The sequence below is a fragment of the Aquila chrysaetos genome, chromosome 11, assembly GCF_900496995.4.
Source record: "Aquila chrysaetos chrysaetos chromosome 11, bAquChr1.4, whole genome shotgun sequence".
In the NCBI taxonomy this organism is placed as follows: Eukaryota; Metazoa; Chordata; class Aves; order Accipitriformes; family Accipitridae; genus Aquila; species Aquila chrysaetos.
Window position 1 is genome coordinate 9,673,525 of NC_044014.1, and position 16,277 is coordinate 9,689,801.

At 37.4% G+C, this 16,277-nt stretch overlaps 1 protein-coding gene across 20 annotated transcripts in view; it reads left to right on the top strand.

The window, feature by feature from the left end:
- ABLIM1 (actin binding LIM protein 1) overlaps positions 1-16,277 on the top strand; it is a 212,467-nt gene that overhangs the window by 108,720 nt on the left and 87,470 nt on the right. For all 20 annotated transcript variants that reach the window (XM_030030508.2, XM_030030492.2, XM_030030493.2 and 17 more), the window contains 2 exons: positions 3,333-3,516; positions 6,109-6,218. In XM_030030508.2, coding sequence (XP_029886368.1) covers positions 3,333-3,516; positions 6,109-6,218 — 294 coding nt within the window. The remainder of the gene's footprint in view (positions 1-3,332; positions 3,517-6,108; positions 6,219-16,277) is intronic.

Below are 16,277 nucleotides of genomic sequence, written 5' to 3' on the forward strand. Positions count from 1 at the left end.
GTGGGGTTGCCAGGACTTGTCCTTAATTCTTATAGATTGGTGTGTGCTTCCTGCTGTGAGTGTGCCAAAGATGATGCATCTGCTGGTGGTTCACATCATAAGCAGTTCTGGTTGTGCCTGAACTCATGACTTGCCAGTATGAGAGAATTTAACTCATTCTGAGTTATTGACAAAAAGAATAAGAGATTGGGTGGAAAGGAGACTTCCGAAAGAAAAGAGCAATGGAGGGAGCTTCTTTTTAATAATAGCAATTAGGGTCATTAAAAGACTTGCCAAATAATTCTATCCCCCATTTTCATCGCTAGGCTTGAATCCCTGTGGCCACACAAAAGGGATAGAGCTTAATAATTGTGAGTGCACGAACCCTTCCATTCAAAGTTTGTAGTAGTTTTTGCAAGCAATGATCTGCCACAGACCTCCGTATGATACGTTGAAGCTGGATTTTTCAGAAGAAGCTAGTACAGAGGTTGCGTTGAAAGTTACTTTTGATCATCCTACCTCATCAGACCCATTGCCTAGGCAGGTAGAGAAGGCCATAATGACTAAACGAGTTTTTCAAAAGGTGACTCATTGGTAGAACTGGGGACCATAGTAAAGAGCCAGAGTTCATATATGCAGCTTCTGAGGCAGATCCAGCAGCATGCTGAGTGTCTTTAGCTTGAAGCTGAAGTATGTATATAGACTTGGACGTTAAAGCTACAAGCTGAATTGCAAAGTGTAATTTAAATAATCGCATAGGCGCATGAGTACTCCGTAGCTCTTGATGAAATTTAGCAGCTTCTGAAGCATCTAGTATTGACCACTCCTTGACAATATTCCAGTTCATACACTGTAAACACAGGATCTAACAGTCTGAATACTGAAGTAATCCCTAAAACTTTTTAGACATTAAAGTAGAATTCTCAGTTACTCCATGATTTAACTGTAAGGATCCACCAAAGGTAACTTAGAAAACCAACCTGTTGTAAGTAGGCTTAGGTTTCACCTCTGGACCTCCAGTGGAAAATGACTAGATGGCCCACAACTCAGGAAGAGTCTAAGATGGTGAGGTGTAGAGGTCACAGTATCTTTTGCCTAATGGTTACATGATATTGTACCATTAGTTTGAAAATAATTTTTTAAACAAAATGGAGATCAGTAGAAGAAAACGGAAGAATGAAAGATGTTTTTTTTCTGGAGGTGTACCTGAAAACCAGCTTGGAGCATTTTGCAGCATTATAATAGAGCCTTAACAATAGTTCTCTGTAATTCTCCTAAGTCATTGATAATTGAGTTTTGGCTGCTTGTGGATTTAATGCCACCATGAAATGTAATTCGTTTGCACATGGAATATTAACACTGTTTTATGCAGAAATATGAAACCAGAGAAATGCTAGTACTGATACTGCTTTTATTCTAAGCTGCATTTTAGTGCATTCTTTTTATTGCTATTCTGTTAATTATCGTTACAGGAACAGTCATTAGACCTCCAGGGCTTGGCAGCAGGCAAACAGAGAATTTGCAATCCCTGCCCCAAACACATTGCAATTTTAATTTTCAGGGCAGTAGTTAATAAGATATTAACCAATTATAATGGGGGAGAGAACGAATGTTGTGCATAATATCATGCTTGGAATTTGTGGCAGAGAGATGAACTGAACTCAGTTCCCCTGAAAATCTTTCTGTATTTCATATTTTCATTTTTCAAGGACTCTGTAACTGCAGGGACCTAGAATCTTGCTTATTTATTTTTCCTTAATAATCAGAATTTCTGATATTCAATATTTCTGATATTTGATCTGAATATACTTGAATGTTACGAAGAGGGATGAGATGGAATTGCTTGCAGAGTATGAGTTAAGCTAGCATCCTAGACTGCTGTGAAGAGTAGTTTCTGTTACTGAATTACACAGGTACAGCAGTATACAGAGGAGCAGTAGGTGTGGCTGAAACCAAAATGCCTGGGAGCAGCCATGTATATATTTGTTTAAGAATTCATCTAGCAGCTCCTATTTATGCTTTCTCACTGAGGTGAATAAAGAGAACTTTTTAAAGCTCGCATGAAGCAAGTAGTATTTTTGGTGCTACTGTGGGATGTTAAATAGGTAGGTTCAAATCCTTTGTTCAACTCAAGCTAAAGCCGAAGTGTGAAATTCAGTTTCCCATCTCCTATGGCACTTTCTCTTCATAAGAGTTGGCTGTTATAGGATGGATTTCTTTGTCTCCTGTGTCGACCAGAAATGCCAATGTAATACTATGAATATTTTCTTAAAGCAAAACAGGCACCTGGTTTTGATGTGTTTTGGTTTGGGTGAATAAGCATTTAACAGTAGAAAAACTGCTAAGTCACAGAAATCCTTAACTGGTCCTTTATCCTTTTACTGATATAATTATTTTTCCCAATAAAGTTGTACATGGCCACAAGTCTATATCCAAATATTAGAGTTGTTTATCTAATTCATGAAGGACAGGGAGTATAGTATGTAAAAGACTTAACACAAGATCAATGCAGATTAGGTACTCAAAGGTAGTAGTAGTTCTTAGGACATTAATTTGTTCAGAATACAGGTGGGGAATAGTCTTCCTATTGGCTTTATTCAGTGTCCAGTATACTGTTGTATAGTTTGGCTGCATATATCATGAAATGTATATATAGTGGAGATGTGGCTATATTTTTAACGCTTGATTGTCTCTTCACTGCAGCTTTCTCCCAGTATTTATGTCTAAATTAATACTGTAAAATCACCCTGAAGGTTTGAAAGATAATACTTTTTAAAGCAAAACGAAAAATATTGATGCAACGATGGTGAAGCAACTCAGTGTTATCTGAGGACTGGAAGAGTTAATCTAAACCATACAACATTTCTAAAGTATTCATTGTTTCAAAAAGAATGAGCACCTTGAAAGCTTCTTAAAGCATATGGTTGCAGAAGAATGTATGCTAGTGTATAAAATAGTAAAATCTGTTGTATTTATGGAATCACGTCTTTTCTTCTGCTCACCTCCAGTCCCAGAAGTGAAAGCAAGATTGCATTAGTACAAATAACTGATAACAGCATTAACTGGGTGACGTGAGGTAACTGAGGTCTTGGCGAGGACCAAGTACATAAAAGTTGCAATAATGTAGATTCCTCCAAGGAAAGTCTTTATTACAAGCTCTCTTCTAGCCAGAGAATACCAACTATCTCCTGGGATGTCAAGGCATGTAGTGACAGGAGGAGAAAGCAAAAAATCTGATAGCAGGGAGCAAGACCACCAGGGTCATCTCATTTGTCGGCAGCATAGACTGTTGCTGACATCCTTAGTAGGTATATTTTTCCAATCTATCTGTGTGGTTTTTTTTTTTCTTCCAGTGTGTGGCTGTGACTTGGCACAAGGAGGCTTTTTCATTAAGAACGGGGAATATCTTTGCACCTTGGATTACCAGCGTATGTATGGTACCCGCTGCAACGGTTGTGGGGAGTTCGTGGAAGGCGAAGTAGTGACAGCTCTCGGAAAAACTTACCATCCAAGCTGTTTTGCCTGTACTGTTTGCAAGTAAGTCATCCCTTTCAACTAACATGGCGTAAACCAGTACAAGGAAAACGGGGAGAAAGGTATCACCATGAGACATAAGTCTCAAGACATATTTCTCTTTGGGAAGCATTTGGTTGGAAAAGATCTGCTGCAAGTCTGATTTTGAGGGTCTTCAAAATACCACTCATTTATTTGGAGGGGACACCTTCTCTGTTACATATAGTTCCCTGTTCTCAGAAAGTTACTCTCACATATCAAAGAATTGAGTATCAGGCTTACATGTTGAGATAATGGACATGGGTTGAGTTGAGTTCAGATGATCAGCCGAGCTTGATGGGAGAAATGAGGTAGAGCAAAATTCTGCATGCTACAATAGAGAAGTCATTTGGGCTATAAGAACAGTTAAACAATTGAAAACATACTGGAGACTCATTTTCATATCGTGTAAGAACACATGGCTTTGGGACAACTGTGATCCCCCTCTTCTTCCCAGTTCTACAGGGAGTAAAAAGAAGTTAACTGAGGCTGGGTGGATGGGCCAAAAGGTGGCATTTTTAACTTGTATTTTTGTTTAAAGTCTCACTAAGATGTTAATTCAGAATTTAGGAGACTACTGGACAGATATTCCACATGCTCTCATAGCCTGCTCAGTTCTATACTTGAAAATCTCAGCTCAGCTTTACAGCCTGAACTCAACCCAAAGTCCCTGTGCATAGTGTTCTCTATTAGCTGTCTGTAGGCACTGAGACTATGCTAGAATTTAGGCTGTCTTAGCATGCACCTTATTGCTATGGTGATCACTGTAATATTTTGGATACGCTAGGGGAAATAAAACTTCTGTAGGTTTTTATAGAAGTGGCACATTTTTATAGTAGTAAAAACAATCTTATAAAGCAGAAGTAAAGTGATATTATGGTGCCATCATGATTTCTACAGAGAGCCAACTGTGTTATGTGTATAGTTACTATTTACTAAGCTGGAATTAAGATGGCCATCAGGTTGTTAATTTCTGCAGTTCTGAGCTCTGGAAGTAAAACAGAAGTTTTCTTAAATAAGTTTCAGTGTAATGGTTGAGGGACACATAACAAGCATCAGATGCAGATGTAGGTAGATTTCATAGAGAGGGACAACCCAAAAGACAGGACCTGTTCCTTTGTAGTCTTGGAGGGAGATAGTGGAGTACCCTAGAAGTCAGAATCTGACAGCAATCGAATTGTCTGAAACTTAATGCAGGAGGATGATATGAACAAGAAAGGCAAGAACCTACGTTCTGAGATATTATCTTGTTGGAGAACCCATCATATGACACGCCTGAGTATTAGTGTGGCAGGCTTGCCAGCTGCTACCTTAATCTTTCATAGCTATCTCTGATGAGTAGCACTTTGTCCTATAGCCTGGTACATTTTTCAACACCTTTTCTATTGAAAGTATTTTGATCATTTTTCTGTTTGGTTTTAAAAAGTGTGTGAATTTCTGCATGTTGGTAATCATATGATGTGTATGTTTCCATTTTATTTTCCCGAGGACAGTGTGAAAGTAGATGATACAGTATGAAACATGATATCAATCTTCTCTACATTGACTTGCATCCATCTTTTTATGTTGAATGAACAAAAGATGAGTCATTGGAATAGATTCATGAAATGCAGTATTGCTGCTGATTTATTTATGGCCCGCTTAGGAATGCCAGTGGAAAGGAAACTGGAATAATGCCTTAAACATTTTATATTGTGGAAACAAGCAGATGTTCATTTGTTAAGCACAGTTTTGGAGTGAGGTGTGGTGTAGGGGGGTCTGTACTCAGCAGCTGAAGCTACTTACTAAAGGTTTGGAGTTACTAAACCTTCTCATTTTAGTGAAAAGCTCATAAAAAACATTGTTCATCCTCTGTTTTATACACCAAATAAGAGTTAACAGCAATGTCAACTTCTGCCTAACACATTTTGTTGGGTTAAGCAAATCCAACGTTTTGTTGGGTTCAGCAAATAATCTCAAATTTCCATAGTGCATTCAGCGTTTACCTTTCTCCTAGCACCATCTGTACAGGTAGCAATTACAGTGGTGGTTCTGTAATGTAGATACCTATTTTAAATTTCTAGGAGAATGAATGTGGATAACATCTCAATTTTTTTGCAAACTGCTACCTCCACTGTAATGTAGTCATATATTTCGTTGCTGAATACAGATGAAATTAGTGTATTTATGAGTGACTAGCTCCACATTCCTTCACTAACCTCAAGACCAATTCCGCTTCTTCCTTTGAGTTCTCTTCTGTACCATTTGCTATCCACGACATCATGCTGAGACCATCATAAATGTAGCTGTTGTGTCTAAGCGGATTTCACTGTCGTCTACTCTTTAGATAAAGTGTGTTTGATAACTTTTGAAAACCAAAATACAAGGCAAGTCTAACCTCTGCTCTGCTTGCATCCACAGATTTGTTTTCTTCCAGTGCCTGGCTTTGCCAAGGCCACACTGCAGAAACTATTTGGTCTGAGTTTCTGTAAAATACTGATTGCATTGGCGAAAGGCAGCAAACTCAAGGCATAGAGAACAGAGGAAAATTTCTGGCATAACCTTTGCTAAAATACATTTTTCTCTTTAACTCTCTAGGCGTCCATTTCCACCAGGCGATCGAGTTACCTTTAATGGAAGGGACTGTCTCTGTCAGATGTGTGCTCAGCCAATGTCCTCCAGTCCAAAAGAATTGTCTGCCTCAAGCAGTAAGTATACCATCTTCTTTCTGAAGCCTCTCACTTTCCCAGGTTCATCAGCGTTTGGTTGAAACTAACTTAATGCAATCTTTTGGTTTGGTTTTTGTTTTTTTTGTTTTTTTTTTATTTTTCCTCACCTTTAGAAATGCAAACTATCTCTGAGAACCATTGTTTTTTCTTTCTTTTTTTTTTTTTTTTCCTTCATTAAAAGTGTCTGGTACTACAGGTGGGAAGAGACACTTACACATTTCAATATGAACAAATGACTTTTCCCCAAAGACTGGGTTTTTAAAAGGCCTGATTTTCCTTTATAGGCACTGGAAAAGTATCTTGTTGATGAAATCTGAGGTTTCAGAGTTGATAGATTCCATTTTTTTTCATGTATAATTGCACAGGTTTAAGTATTCAAAGGAGGACAAAGTCAGAGGAAATTAATTTTCTTGTACTATTTAACACCCTAATTTAATTAAATTATCCTTTAAAAGGAGTATCACCAGGGTTATGCTTCCAGTAGACTGATACCACAATGATACTGTGATCAGAACCTCAAGAAACCTTTTTTAAAAAGAGAGAGCAAGTTAAGGGGAAAGAGAGAGAATGAAGAAAGTTTGGGAGGGAAATTAACTTTGTTTGCTGTTGGGTTTTAATGCTTTTAAAAAATAATTTGTAAATTACTGATATTAATCTCTGCCTCTGGTAGTTAATTTTTTTAAATCTTTGGGGATTTCTGATTCTTTCTGTGACTGCTGGATTGTACTCAGCACTCTAATCTATAACGATTTACCCAGTATAGTATTATAATTCAGAATGGCTAGAGATTTCCTTGGGATGCTAGGTTGTTTTCCAACAGTGTTGGTTTCCTTCAGGAAGACACTGTGTATTTTGTACTGGTTTGAGATCCTAGGATTATAAAGTGCAATGTGAAGGCAAAGTTGGATAACGTTTGTGCTCAGTGGGCAAGTCAAGTGAATCTCAGGTTATCTGATTTGCCTGAGAACATGTAATCAGACACTTAGCAAAATGGAAAATGAGAGCCATTTTTTTGTTACCATGCCTTTCTGTCTGTTAAGTGATACTTTTCCGCTGTAACTGTAGATTTGGAGCTGAAAATGCACAGGCCTAATCACTTAAGGAAGAATTTAGGAACCTGAAAAAAGCCTTACAAAACTTACAATCCAACATAGAGGTGTATGAGGTACTTCAGGCACGCAGAGAATCCTTCTGAGATAAAGGAATGATGTGGAAATTGTATTTGTTTGAATTACTGATATTTAGGAGGCGTAATTGGCAGGGAAATGCCAGGCATAGAGGTATTGGACGGTACTGATGTTCTTTTTCTAAGCGTGTCACAGCACTGATTCCCAAACAGCTGGTGTTCGGTGATCGAAGTGGTTGGATCACACTACATCTGGTTCTCAAAAAGTGGCGCACTCGTCCAGCAGTGTGGCGGCTTCCTGGATACGTGACTCCAGGTGCCAAAATGCCCCCTAGCAAATGGTGGGCTGAAGTTGTCTGATAGTGAGCAAGTGAAAGAGCTGGAGAGTCCATAGCCTCTGCTTGAATTGAGTCTTGGGTTTCACACTGAAGCCATAGGTAGCAAGGATTATAAAACAATCTTCCCTGATACTTGTGATAAGTTTTGGGGTTTGGTTTTTTGTTTTTTTTTTGGGGGGGGGGGGGGGGGTTGGTTTTTTTTTTTTTTTTTTTTTAAATCAAGATCAGGTCCTGCTGGGCAAACTGCCTTACCAGTACACACAGCAATAGAGCTCCTGCTCTTAACAGTTTACAAGTACCTGCCACTGTGCATCTTGTACTTTTACAGATAAAGACTTGTAGAAAGCTATAGCATAGAGTTTCTTGTCATTTTAGAGCAAATGTCTGTCCAAAACAGACAAATAAAAGTGAGACCAGCATGTGTTTATGAGTTGAGAAAAACTCAATTAAAAGAATACTAATGAAGCGTCCTCTGTCTTCAAAGATATGCCAGCTACTGCTTTAACTTTGTGCAAAAGTTGACTTAAGATACAGAGAAGTCTTTCTTGCTGGCACTGAAGAATAAATTTTCATTAGTGTAAGCTGTTCCAGATTGCTTCCATGTCTCTCCTGCTGGCTAAATCAGACACATCAATTTTTTCTAATGCTTTGCCCTTTTTTGACAGGATTTTTTTTTTTTAATACAAGTTCTCTTAGAAGAGAATCTCATTCATGTTGTGCATCTATTTTATATCCTGTATTGCTGTCAGTTTCCCCTGATTACTTCCAAGTAGATTACTAGAGCGGGCTTTCCTTAAAACAAAGAAAGTTGGATGTGAGGAAATTCAAAAGACTGAAGGTATATCAGGTTTGATTGGCTTATGTAGTGTAAAAGGAAGCCTTCTATCCACTAGAATGTCTGCATTGATGTTGACATGCCATTTTCTAATGTCTGTTACTTCACATAAATGAAAGGCTTATTGACAGCTTTTCTTGGATGATTTCAAGGAAAATCAAATGCCTCTAAATACAGGGGTTAACATCTTGAATAACATGAACCTGAATATTGTTACACTCTTTTATAGTGCACACTAATGAAAGCCAGAAGCAAAAATACCGGATAATTAATTTTCCTTTTTCTTTGTTTAATATTATTTGTGTCCGTGGTACTTATTTCTGTTATTTATATTAATAATTTATTTCGTTCACTGCACATGTATTACCTGGAGTAGTTATAGCTATTTTCTTGAAGAACCATGTCAGTGACTCCTTTTTTATTCTAATTTGCTGAGACAGTCTTTTTCAGTATACAGATGCTATAGAGTAATTATAATTCACAATTTAGTCAGCCCTGTTCCTTAGACACTGCTAGAAGTACACAGTGCACTAGGTTTGGGATTTTCATTCATTCAGCAGGAAATCTAATACCAAATACCTGTAAATAGCTTTGCAGACAAATGAAATGGATGGTGTTCATTTTTGTTATTGTTTTATTTCATATGACAGCTTGATAAATGAGATGTGATCTGTAAAGCAAAGTGACTGGGACAGATGTAGAGCAGCACAGAAGCAGGGCACAACTAGACAACGCTGACTAAAAGTGTGATGTTGATGGCTTGGGTAGTTCAGGGTTTTCAAGATTCTGCCAAAGACAGGAAGTTATTTTCTTTGGAGCCCAGTAAAGGAGTAATATAAGTCGTGTATCCTGGTAATTACTATTTATGTTTTAAACAGTGTCCAGGTTTTGTATACAACATCATGATTGCCTGGTTTGTACTGTTTTAAGCTCTTTCTACTTTCCGTTGTGTTCTAGCTACGTGATAGCACACCTGTGTTTGTTATGGGCCATACTGGCTTTCCAGAGATGCAGTTGTACAGGCATCTATTATTTCTGAATTTTAGGCAAGACTGCAACTTGTGTGCTTGGCTATTTGGTGATGGGTGCCCTGCTTCCCCCCACCTCCCCTCATTTTACCTTCTATTAATTACTGTCTCCTGTATTGTATCTCTCCTCCATACGTGACAGCCTTATTTCATTGGCCCTCAGCATTTTGTATCACGTATTCTGTAGACTGTTTTCGAAGGCCACCTTTAAAAATCTGCAAATTATATGGGGTTTTTTTCCTAATTTCATGCTGTAATTTAGAGTGAAAAAGAGTCAAAGCCGAAGTCAAACTTTTGAATTTTTGTTGTTGTTATTTTATGTTGTTTGGGGATTCATGGTTCATTGTTTCCATGTCGTCAGAGGAATGTTTATCTAGTGGTTACTTCCCATGCACCTGGGAATTGTGAGTGTAGCTTTCTGGGTTTTTTTCATACATATTTTATATATCAGGGTTGGTACTTAAATTTCAAGGGGTGGTTTTCTACCAGCAAAATGAAAAAATAACGCTAGCTTACTAGTATGTTGTGGTTATAAGCAATTTGAAGATGGTATGGTGCTTAGATGATGCAGTCCTAAGTACTGTACTACTGCCTGACCCTTATCTATTGATGGTAAAGTCATTAAAATTAGAAAATTTGTGTAGTTTTAACTTGTGTAAGGAGAAATTCAAGAACCTAAGGTCTTCCTAAATCCTTGTTCTTCATCCATTTTAGGGTTAGGTACCTTTGAGAGAATAGTGTGAGCTTTATTATATGTCTTTCCAGGCCCCAGCATCTCAAACTATTTTGTTGCCCTAGTGGCCAAATGTGCAGTGACTGATGGTACACACTCTGGATTTCTATTAGCATTAGCGTGTGAAGCAGAGGCAAGTAGGCTGCCCATGTTAACAGGCTTACCCTCTTTCATACTTCTTCGTTAGGGGATTTAATCAGTGAATTCTCACCAAGGCAGCTGGTAAGTGAACTGATGTGGACATTTGAACAAAAAATTCCCTCATTTAGTCAGACCTTCATTTTTAAAAAGTACCACGCCAGCTTGCGTTTCTTCTTGAATGCACAAGAGGTGTCGTGAAAAGTACAGCTGAGAGCAGAGCAGCCGTAGAGAGATTCCCTGCGCTTGGGGTGGGCATGTGAGTTGGTGCCACCAGTCTGCTCTGGTGGAACTCGAACCAGCAGTCTTCTGGCTCAGGGGTCATCTTTGAAATTCTGAAGAGACTATGTGTCTTTGACCACAGTTTAATAAATTTCCCTCTTCCTCAAACAGAGATTTTTCCCTTAGGCGTTCCGCTTCACTATTTCCATGATAAAGCACTTCAGTAATAAGAGTGTTATGTTATTTCCCTACCTGAGGTTGAGACATTTCTCTGTTGGTTCATTGTCTGGGTGCTGGTTAGGAAGTGTTAGTTATTTCTGATTACCTTTTTGCTGAAATGTTGGATCATTTTAGTGATGTGCATGAACTACTTAAGAAATGACATTTCAAATGAAAAGTGGGCTTTCTAGATGGATAGCAAAAAACTCCCTATCCAAAAGAAACTGAAGCGTTGCAATCACCTATCAAGAGTTTTCATTTGAAAAATTAATCTTCTTTTAAAATGATGGTGGAGACTTTCACAAGTTTCCTCTTCTGCAGTGAAATAGATACTTGTGTCCTGTATATGCCAAGATATCCAGTGATGATACTGTTTGGAAAGAAGCACGGGGAAGATATTTCATCTCCCCTTTCTTTGTAACAGCCTCCCCAGTGAGTTAAGAGCATTACAGTACAGCCAAGACGTGGACCAGAGTTTTCAAAATGACCAGTGTTACATGTGCATAAATAATCTTTGGTGCAGCTGTTCCCTGACCAGCCGGCATCCACGTGGAGATTTCACAATACTGTTTTGCATGTTTGTCCTTGTCTGTTTTGCACATTATGTTCTGGTTCAAAGAATGTAAGTTCTCTGGGACAAATGTTTTCATGCCCATCAGTAGAGTCTAACAGAGTTGGATCCTGGCTCACAACTGGGGATCTTAGCTCTACTGTGATATAAATAATGAGCTTAATGCTTAATGAACTTGTGGGAGAAAGGTATCTTTGTTAATTATTCCATAGCCATATCTCTTCAAATAACCTGCAGCTAAGCTCCCAGTAAATATCTGAAACTTCGAGCAAGGTTTCTGGTAATGTTGAAGTAGAGCAGAGCCAACATACCTTACCTATTGAAGAAAATGGTGGCCAGGAAAAAATGAGAATCTTCTTTTTCCTCACTGCCCCAAAAGTCGGGGGGAAGTGAGATTGTTTTTGAAACAATGAAGGATCAGAATGGAGAGGCAGCAAATTTGCTTTGCAGTCCTCCTTCAAAGACTCTCTAATTCTTAAGGCAGTTTTATATTTGGGACATAACTGTCCTTTCATTAGATAAAGATATAGGTGACTCTTGCCAGTATTCAGAAATAATGTGTGAGCTGATTTATAGGCATCACAAACTTCTCCATTAGAAGTTAACTGAGTGGATAAATTGGTTGCAAAATTCCTTTTAATCTTAGTTCTTGTGAAAAGTCTGCAGCTAGATTTGTAACTGTTTAGCCACATTTGACTCAGTTTTCGTTATTTTGTTCTTTATCCTTCTTTCCTAAGCTATCAGAAAATTCCTTCAAGTCCATAGAAAAGACTTAAAAAGTGAAGGGGAAGAGTTGGCTGGCTATTTGTAAGCAAGCTATCTGCAGTGATTTTTGTCTTTAAAGGATATTAAGCAACACCCAACACAGGATTTTGAGCTAATTCTTAGGAAATATCCTACTATTTCACACTGTGTGTCAAAGCTACGTAGTATATATAGGTATAGTACAAATACTTGGCACAGATGTGGACAGGCCTTAGTGTAAGACACTGAGCCCAGTTTTGCCTTAATACACACAATATCCATAAACTTCAGTGAATGCACTGGGGAACTTAGACGGGCTCAACAATTATGGTTTTGAACATGCATTTTAAAAATGTAGTTTTTAAAATCCTCTGTATAATTTTGAACCTTAAGGGTTTAATATTTTTTGTGTGCTATAACACAAAGATTTTCTTGTTTCATAATTCCTGGCTTATTTGCTAAAGATACAGAAACACTCACATACCTCTGTGGCATTAAAGCCTGCATACCTATGTTCAGGTACTGGAGATTCAGCTGAGGATTTTGGGGACTTGACAGAAGGGACTCCTGTCTTTTTTAATTTACCATAGAATAAAGACATACCACAGACATCATTGTGGATTGATTTCAAACACTGTGATTTAAATCACTGATTCTAATCATGGTTTACCTGAGAACCCAGGAAACCTTGATTAGAATAATTGATTTTAATCTTGTTTTACATTTAGATTTTTAATTCTAAAAGGCTAATTGATAAGCATGGGGATATTCCATATCTCTACACATTTACTTAAACTAATATAGCTCCGCATAAATTTGTCATATTCTTTAACATCTATATTTTTCCCTAATGACTGTTTTTCCTCATGATTTATGTCAAGCTCTGTTTGAATGGAAATTGAAGTTTAATTAGAATGCATAAAATAGCATTTTGGATTTTTTTTAATTTAAGAAACTACCTGAAATCTGCTAGACACATGAAGAAAGTAAATGCATTAAAATATATTTTAATTTTGGAACTGCTGGTTTGTCAAGGGTCTGTAGCTTATAAAACTATTTACTTTGGATCACCATGTTCATAAAGATTTTTAAAATGGCAGATGTTATCATTCCTGATTTTGTTAGGAAAAGGAAAACAAGTTTCTTCTCTCTGTTTTCAGATCCCATTTGGATTTTTAACTTAGATTTAATTAAAATTAAAATTTAAAATTCTGATTTAAAATGAAATAATTTATTTTTAAATATCAGTATTTAATTCTCCTTACTTTAGTCTAAATTTGATTGTAATAACCTTGCAGAGCAGCTACATTTATGACTTAATATATTGAGCATACAGTGGGTCTAAAATTTTGCCCTGCCCCCCTTTTTAAGAATAAAATAAGCAAATCAATACGCATGAAATGATACAAAATTCAGAGAAATTATGCAAACCCAAGCACAGTTCCTTCCTGGCAAAAGCGTTTAGATTACACCTAAGAATATGCAGCTCTTCCTTTGATAAATCCTTCCAATGACACAGGCCCATTTTTATGATTACTCCAAGAAGATTTATTCTTTTGAAGAATGTTTGCAATTTTTGAGGCATTTTCATCATTTGAATTGCTTTATTGGATTGATTTTAGTCCTCGCTTATATTTCATAACAATAGCTAAATTACTTCAGTAGCCTCCATTTACTCAGCTATTTCTTATTTTACAAGGATGGGTATTTTCACTGCTGCTTTGTAAATTGCCTTAGATCCTTCTCTGGAGGTGTATAAAGCATTGTTATAGAGTAACTTTTGGGTGATAGAGACAGAGCAGCAACTGTATTAAGAATATAGTTGGGGCAGGGAAGGAAGTTCTGATTTATGAGTTTTCTATCAGAAAATGTTCCTTCACAAAAATTGCTGTTTTTCAGGAAGGTGTTTTCAGTCCAGTTTGCCCATTTTTTTTGTATACTTCTGTGTTACATGTAAATTGGGCAGAAACAATTATGAATAGACTATACGAGTGTACTCAATAAGTATTGGTTCTTATTTGTCTAAGTGTAACCCCATCTTGAACTTGGAAATTGAAACATGTCCATGTCCTTAGCTTTTACCAGAGAAGTACTAATCAAAAGGTAATTCCAAAGAAAATTCTGGGGAAATTGCAAGAAATTGCTCAGTAAATGGGTGTTGCATGAGGAGGCATCACTAGCTTGGAAAACACAACTATAGGAGGAGATCCCCAGAGATAAGAGTATCTGGGAATTGTCATGTTCAGAAAGTCTTCCAGGTAGTCACTTAAAAAGAATGTGAAAACTGAATTAGTTGTTAGCTAGACCTTAGTTTGCCATGGGTTATCAGGCCATAAAAAACTTCCTAAAAGTTGTCATATGTTTCATTCCAATTGTTGGTGGTTGTACCCTGTTGGAATTGCTTGTTTTCCGAGAGTAACAATTGAAAATTACCCAAAATAGTCTGCAGATGAAGAGACACAATGTGCTATCCATAAGCTGGGTGTTAAACAGTGAAGCTCATTTACTAACTGAGCAACTCACTTGGGGTACTGTGACTTGGAATTGTGAATTTCAATTCAGCTGGAACCGAGTACTGAAGTGTGGTAAAAGAAATAACAGGGTAAAGACTAGCCTCAGCTTAGACATACCTGGCTGTGGTTTATCCATCAGAGTAGTTTTACAGCTGGGATTCTGGGGCTGCTAAGCTGGGGAAAAAAAATTTTTAAAAATCTTTATCTTTCCTTTACAGGACAAGTAAAAACTCTTCTCAGTTTGTAGCATATCTGCTCATTCTTCCTCCTCCTATTTCATTCACCCTTCAGTTTTCAGTTCAGACACCTGTATGAAAGCTTGGGTTGAAGAAGGGACTGAGGTTGATGTTATGGCACAAGGCTAACCTGGTAGTATGTTGCTTGCAGGGACAGTTTGCAGGAGTAAGAGGTTATGAGGTCAATTGGTTTGGCCTCCTTTGGGAGGGAGGAATAGAAATATGTGGAAAGAAGGGAAATACTGTTTCTTTTTCCTGTGTAGAAGACTAACACAAATGCTTACATCAATACAGAGGGAAAAAATAAAAACTCCTTTGATAAAATAATGTCGTGTTAACAAACTACAGATGGGGAAGAGCATTCATCTTTCCAAATCACTTTAAATTACATCAGATGATGAAAGAGCTATTTACAGTAACAATACATCCAAGATGTATATTAACCTGTTTCTTAAAAAGGCAAGTCAATGTTAGGCACTCACAGATGGTTAACAGGGACTTGTGTTGCAGGCAGAGAATGCCAGTTCATGCCATTGTGATTTCTTTCCACATTTAATCAACTAAAATAATTTTATTTTCTTTATTTATTTTGAATATATCAATTTTTGCAAACTTGCCATTTATAATAAACTGTCAAAGTTGTACTCCACTTCCCATGGGACATTTATTTCCCTCCATTGTATCTGCCCAGCCTCTTATTGTTAGATTTCAGGAGTACAAGGCTGCCCGCATGGGTTTGTTTTGCCTTTAGCAAAAGGGCAATAGTGCATTTTGTTCTAACAAACATTTCCCATCCTTGTGTTGGCAAAGAGGAAGGGTCTGGCAGCAGATTTCTTGAGTTACATACTGAGATCTAAATCCTGGATGTAAAATTCCCAATACTCTATGTCCTTCTCTGACTTCCAGAACTCATCACTGCCCTGATGATCGAATAGTTATGCTTTAAACTTTGAAAGCATTTATCATACTGTAAACCAACGAAGTGAATTTGTATTTTCAGCTTTGACAGAAATATCTGGATGATCTGGAAAAGCCTGTGTGATATCATCAAAACTTTTAATTTTAAAACGAGGCTTTAAAAAGCATTGCCTGATCTGTGGTTAAAGGGTGACTGAAGAAAAACTCTGGTCTTCCTAACTTTATGAGAAATTATAATTGCGCAACCTTCAAATTGCCACAGAAGAATTATTGCAATCTAAGTTGTTTTTCAAGGTGGCTAAGAGTTATTTATAATTAGAGATTTCTTGACCTTGACTCCAGTGATAATATTTGCCTCTTTCTTCACTTCCAAATCACTGTTCCTTGTAACTTGCTCTTTAGGTCCAGCTATGTTTG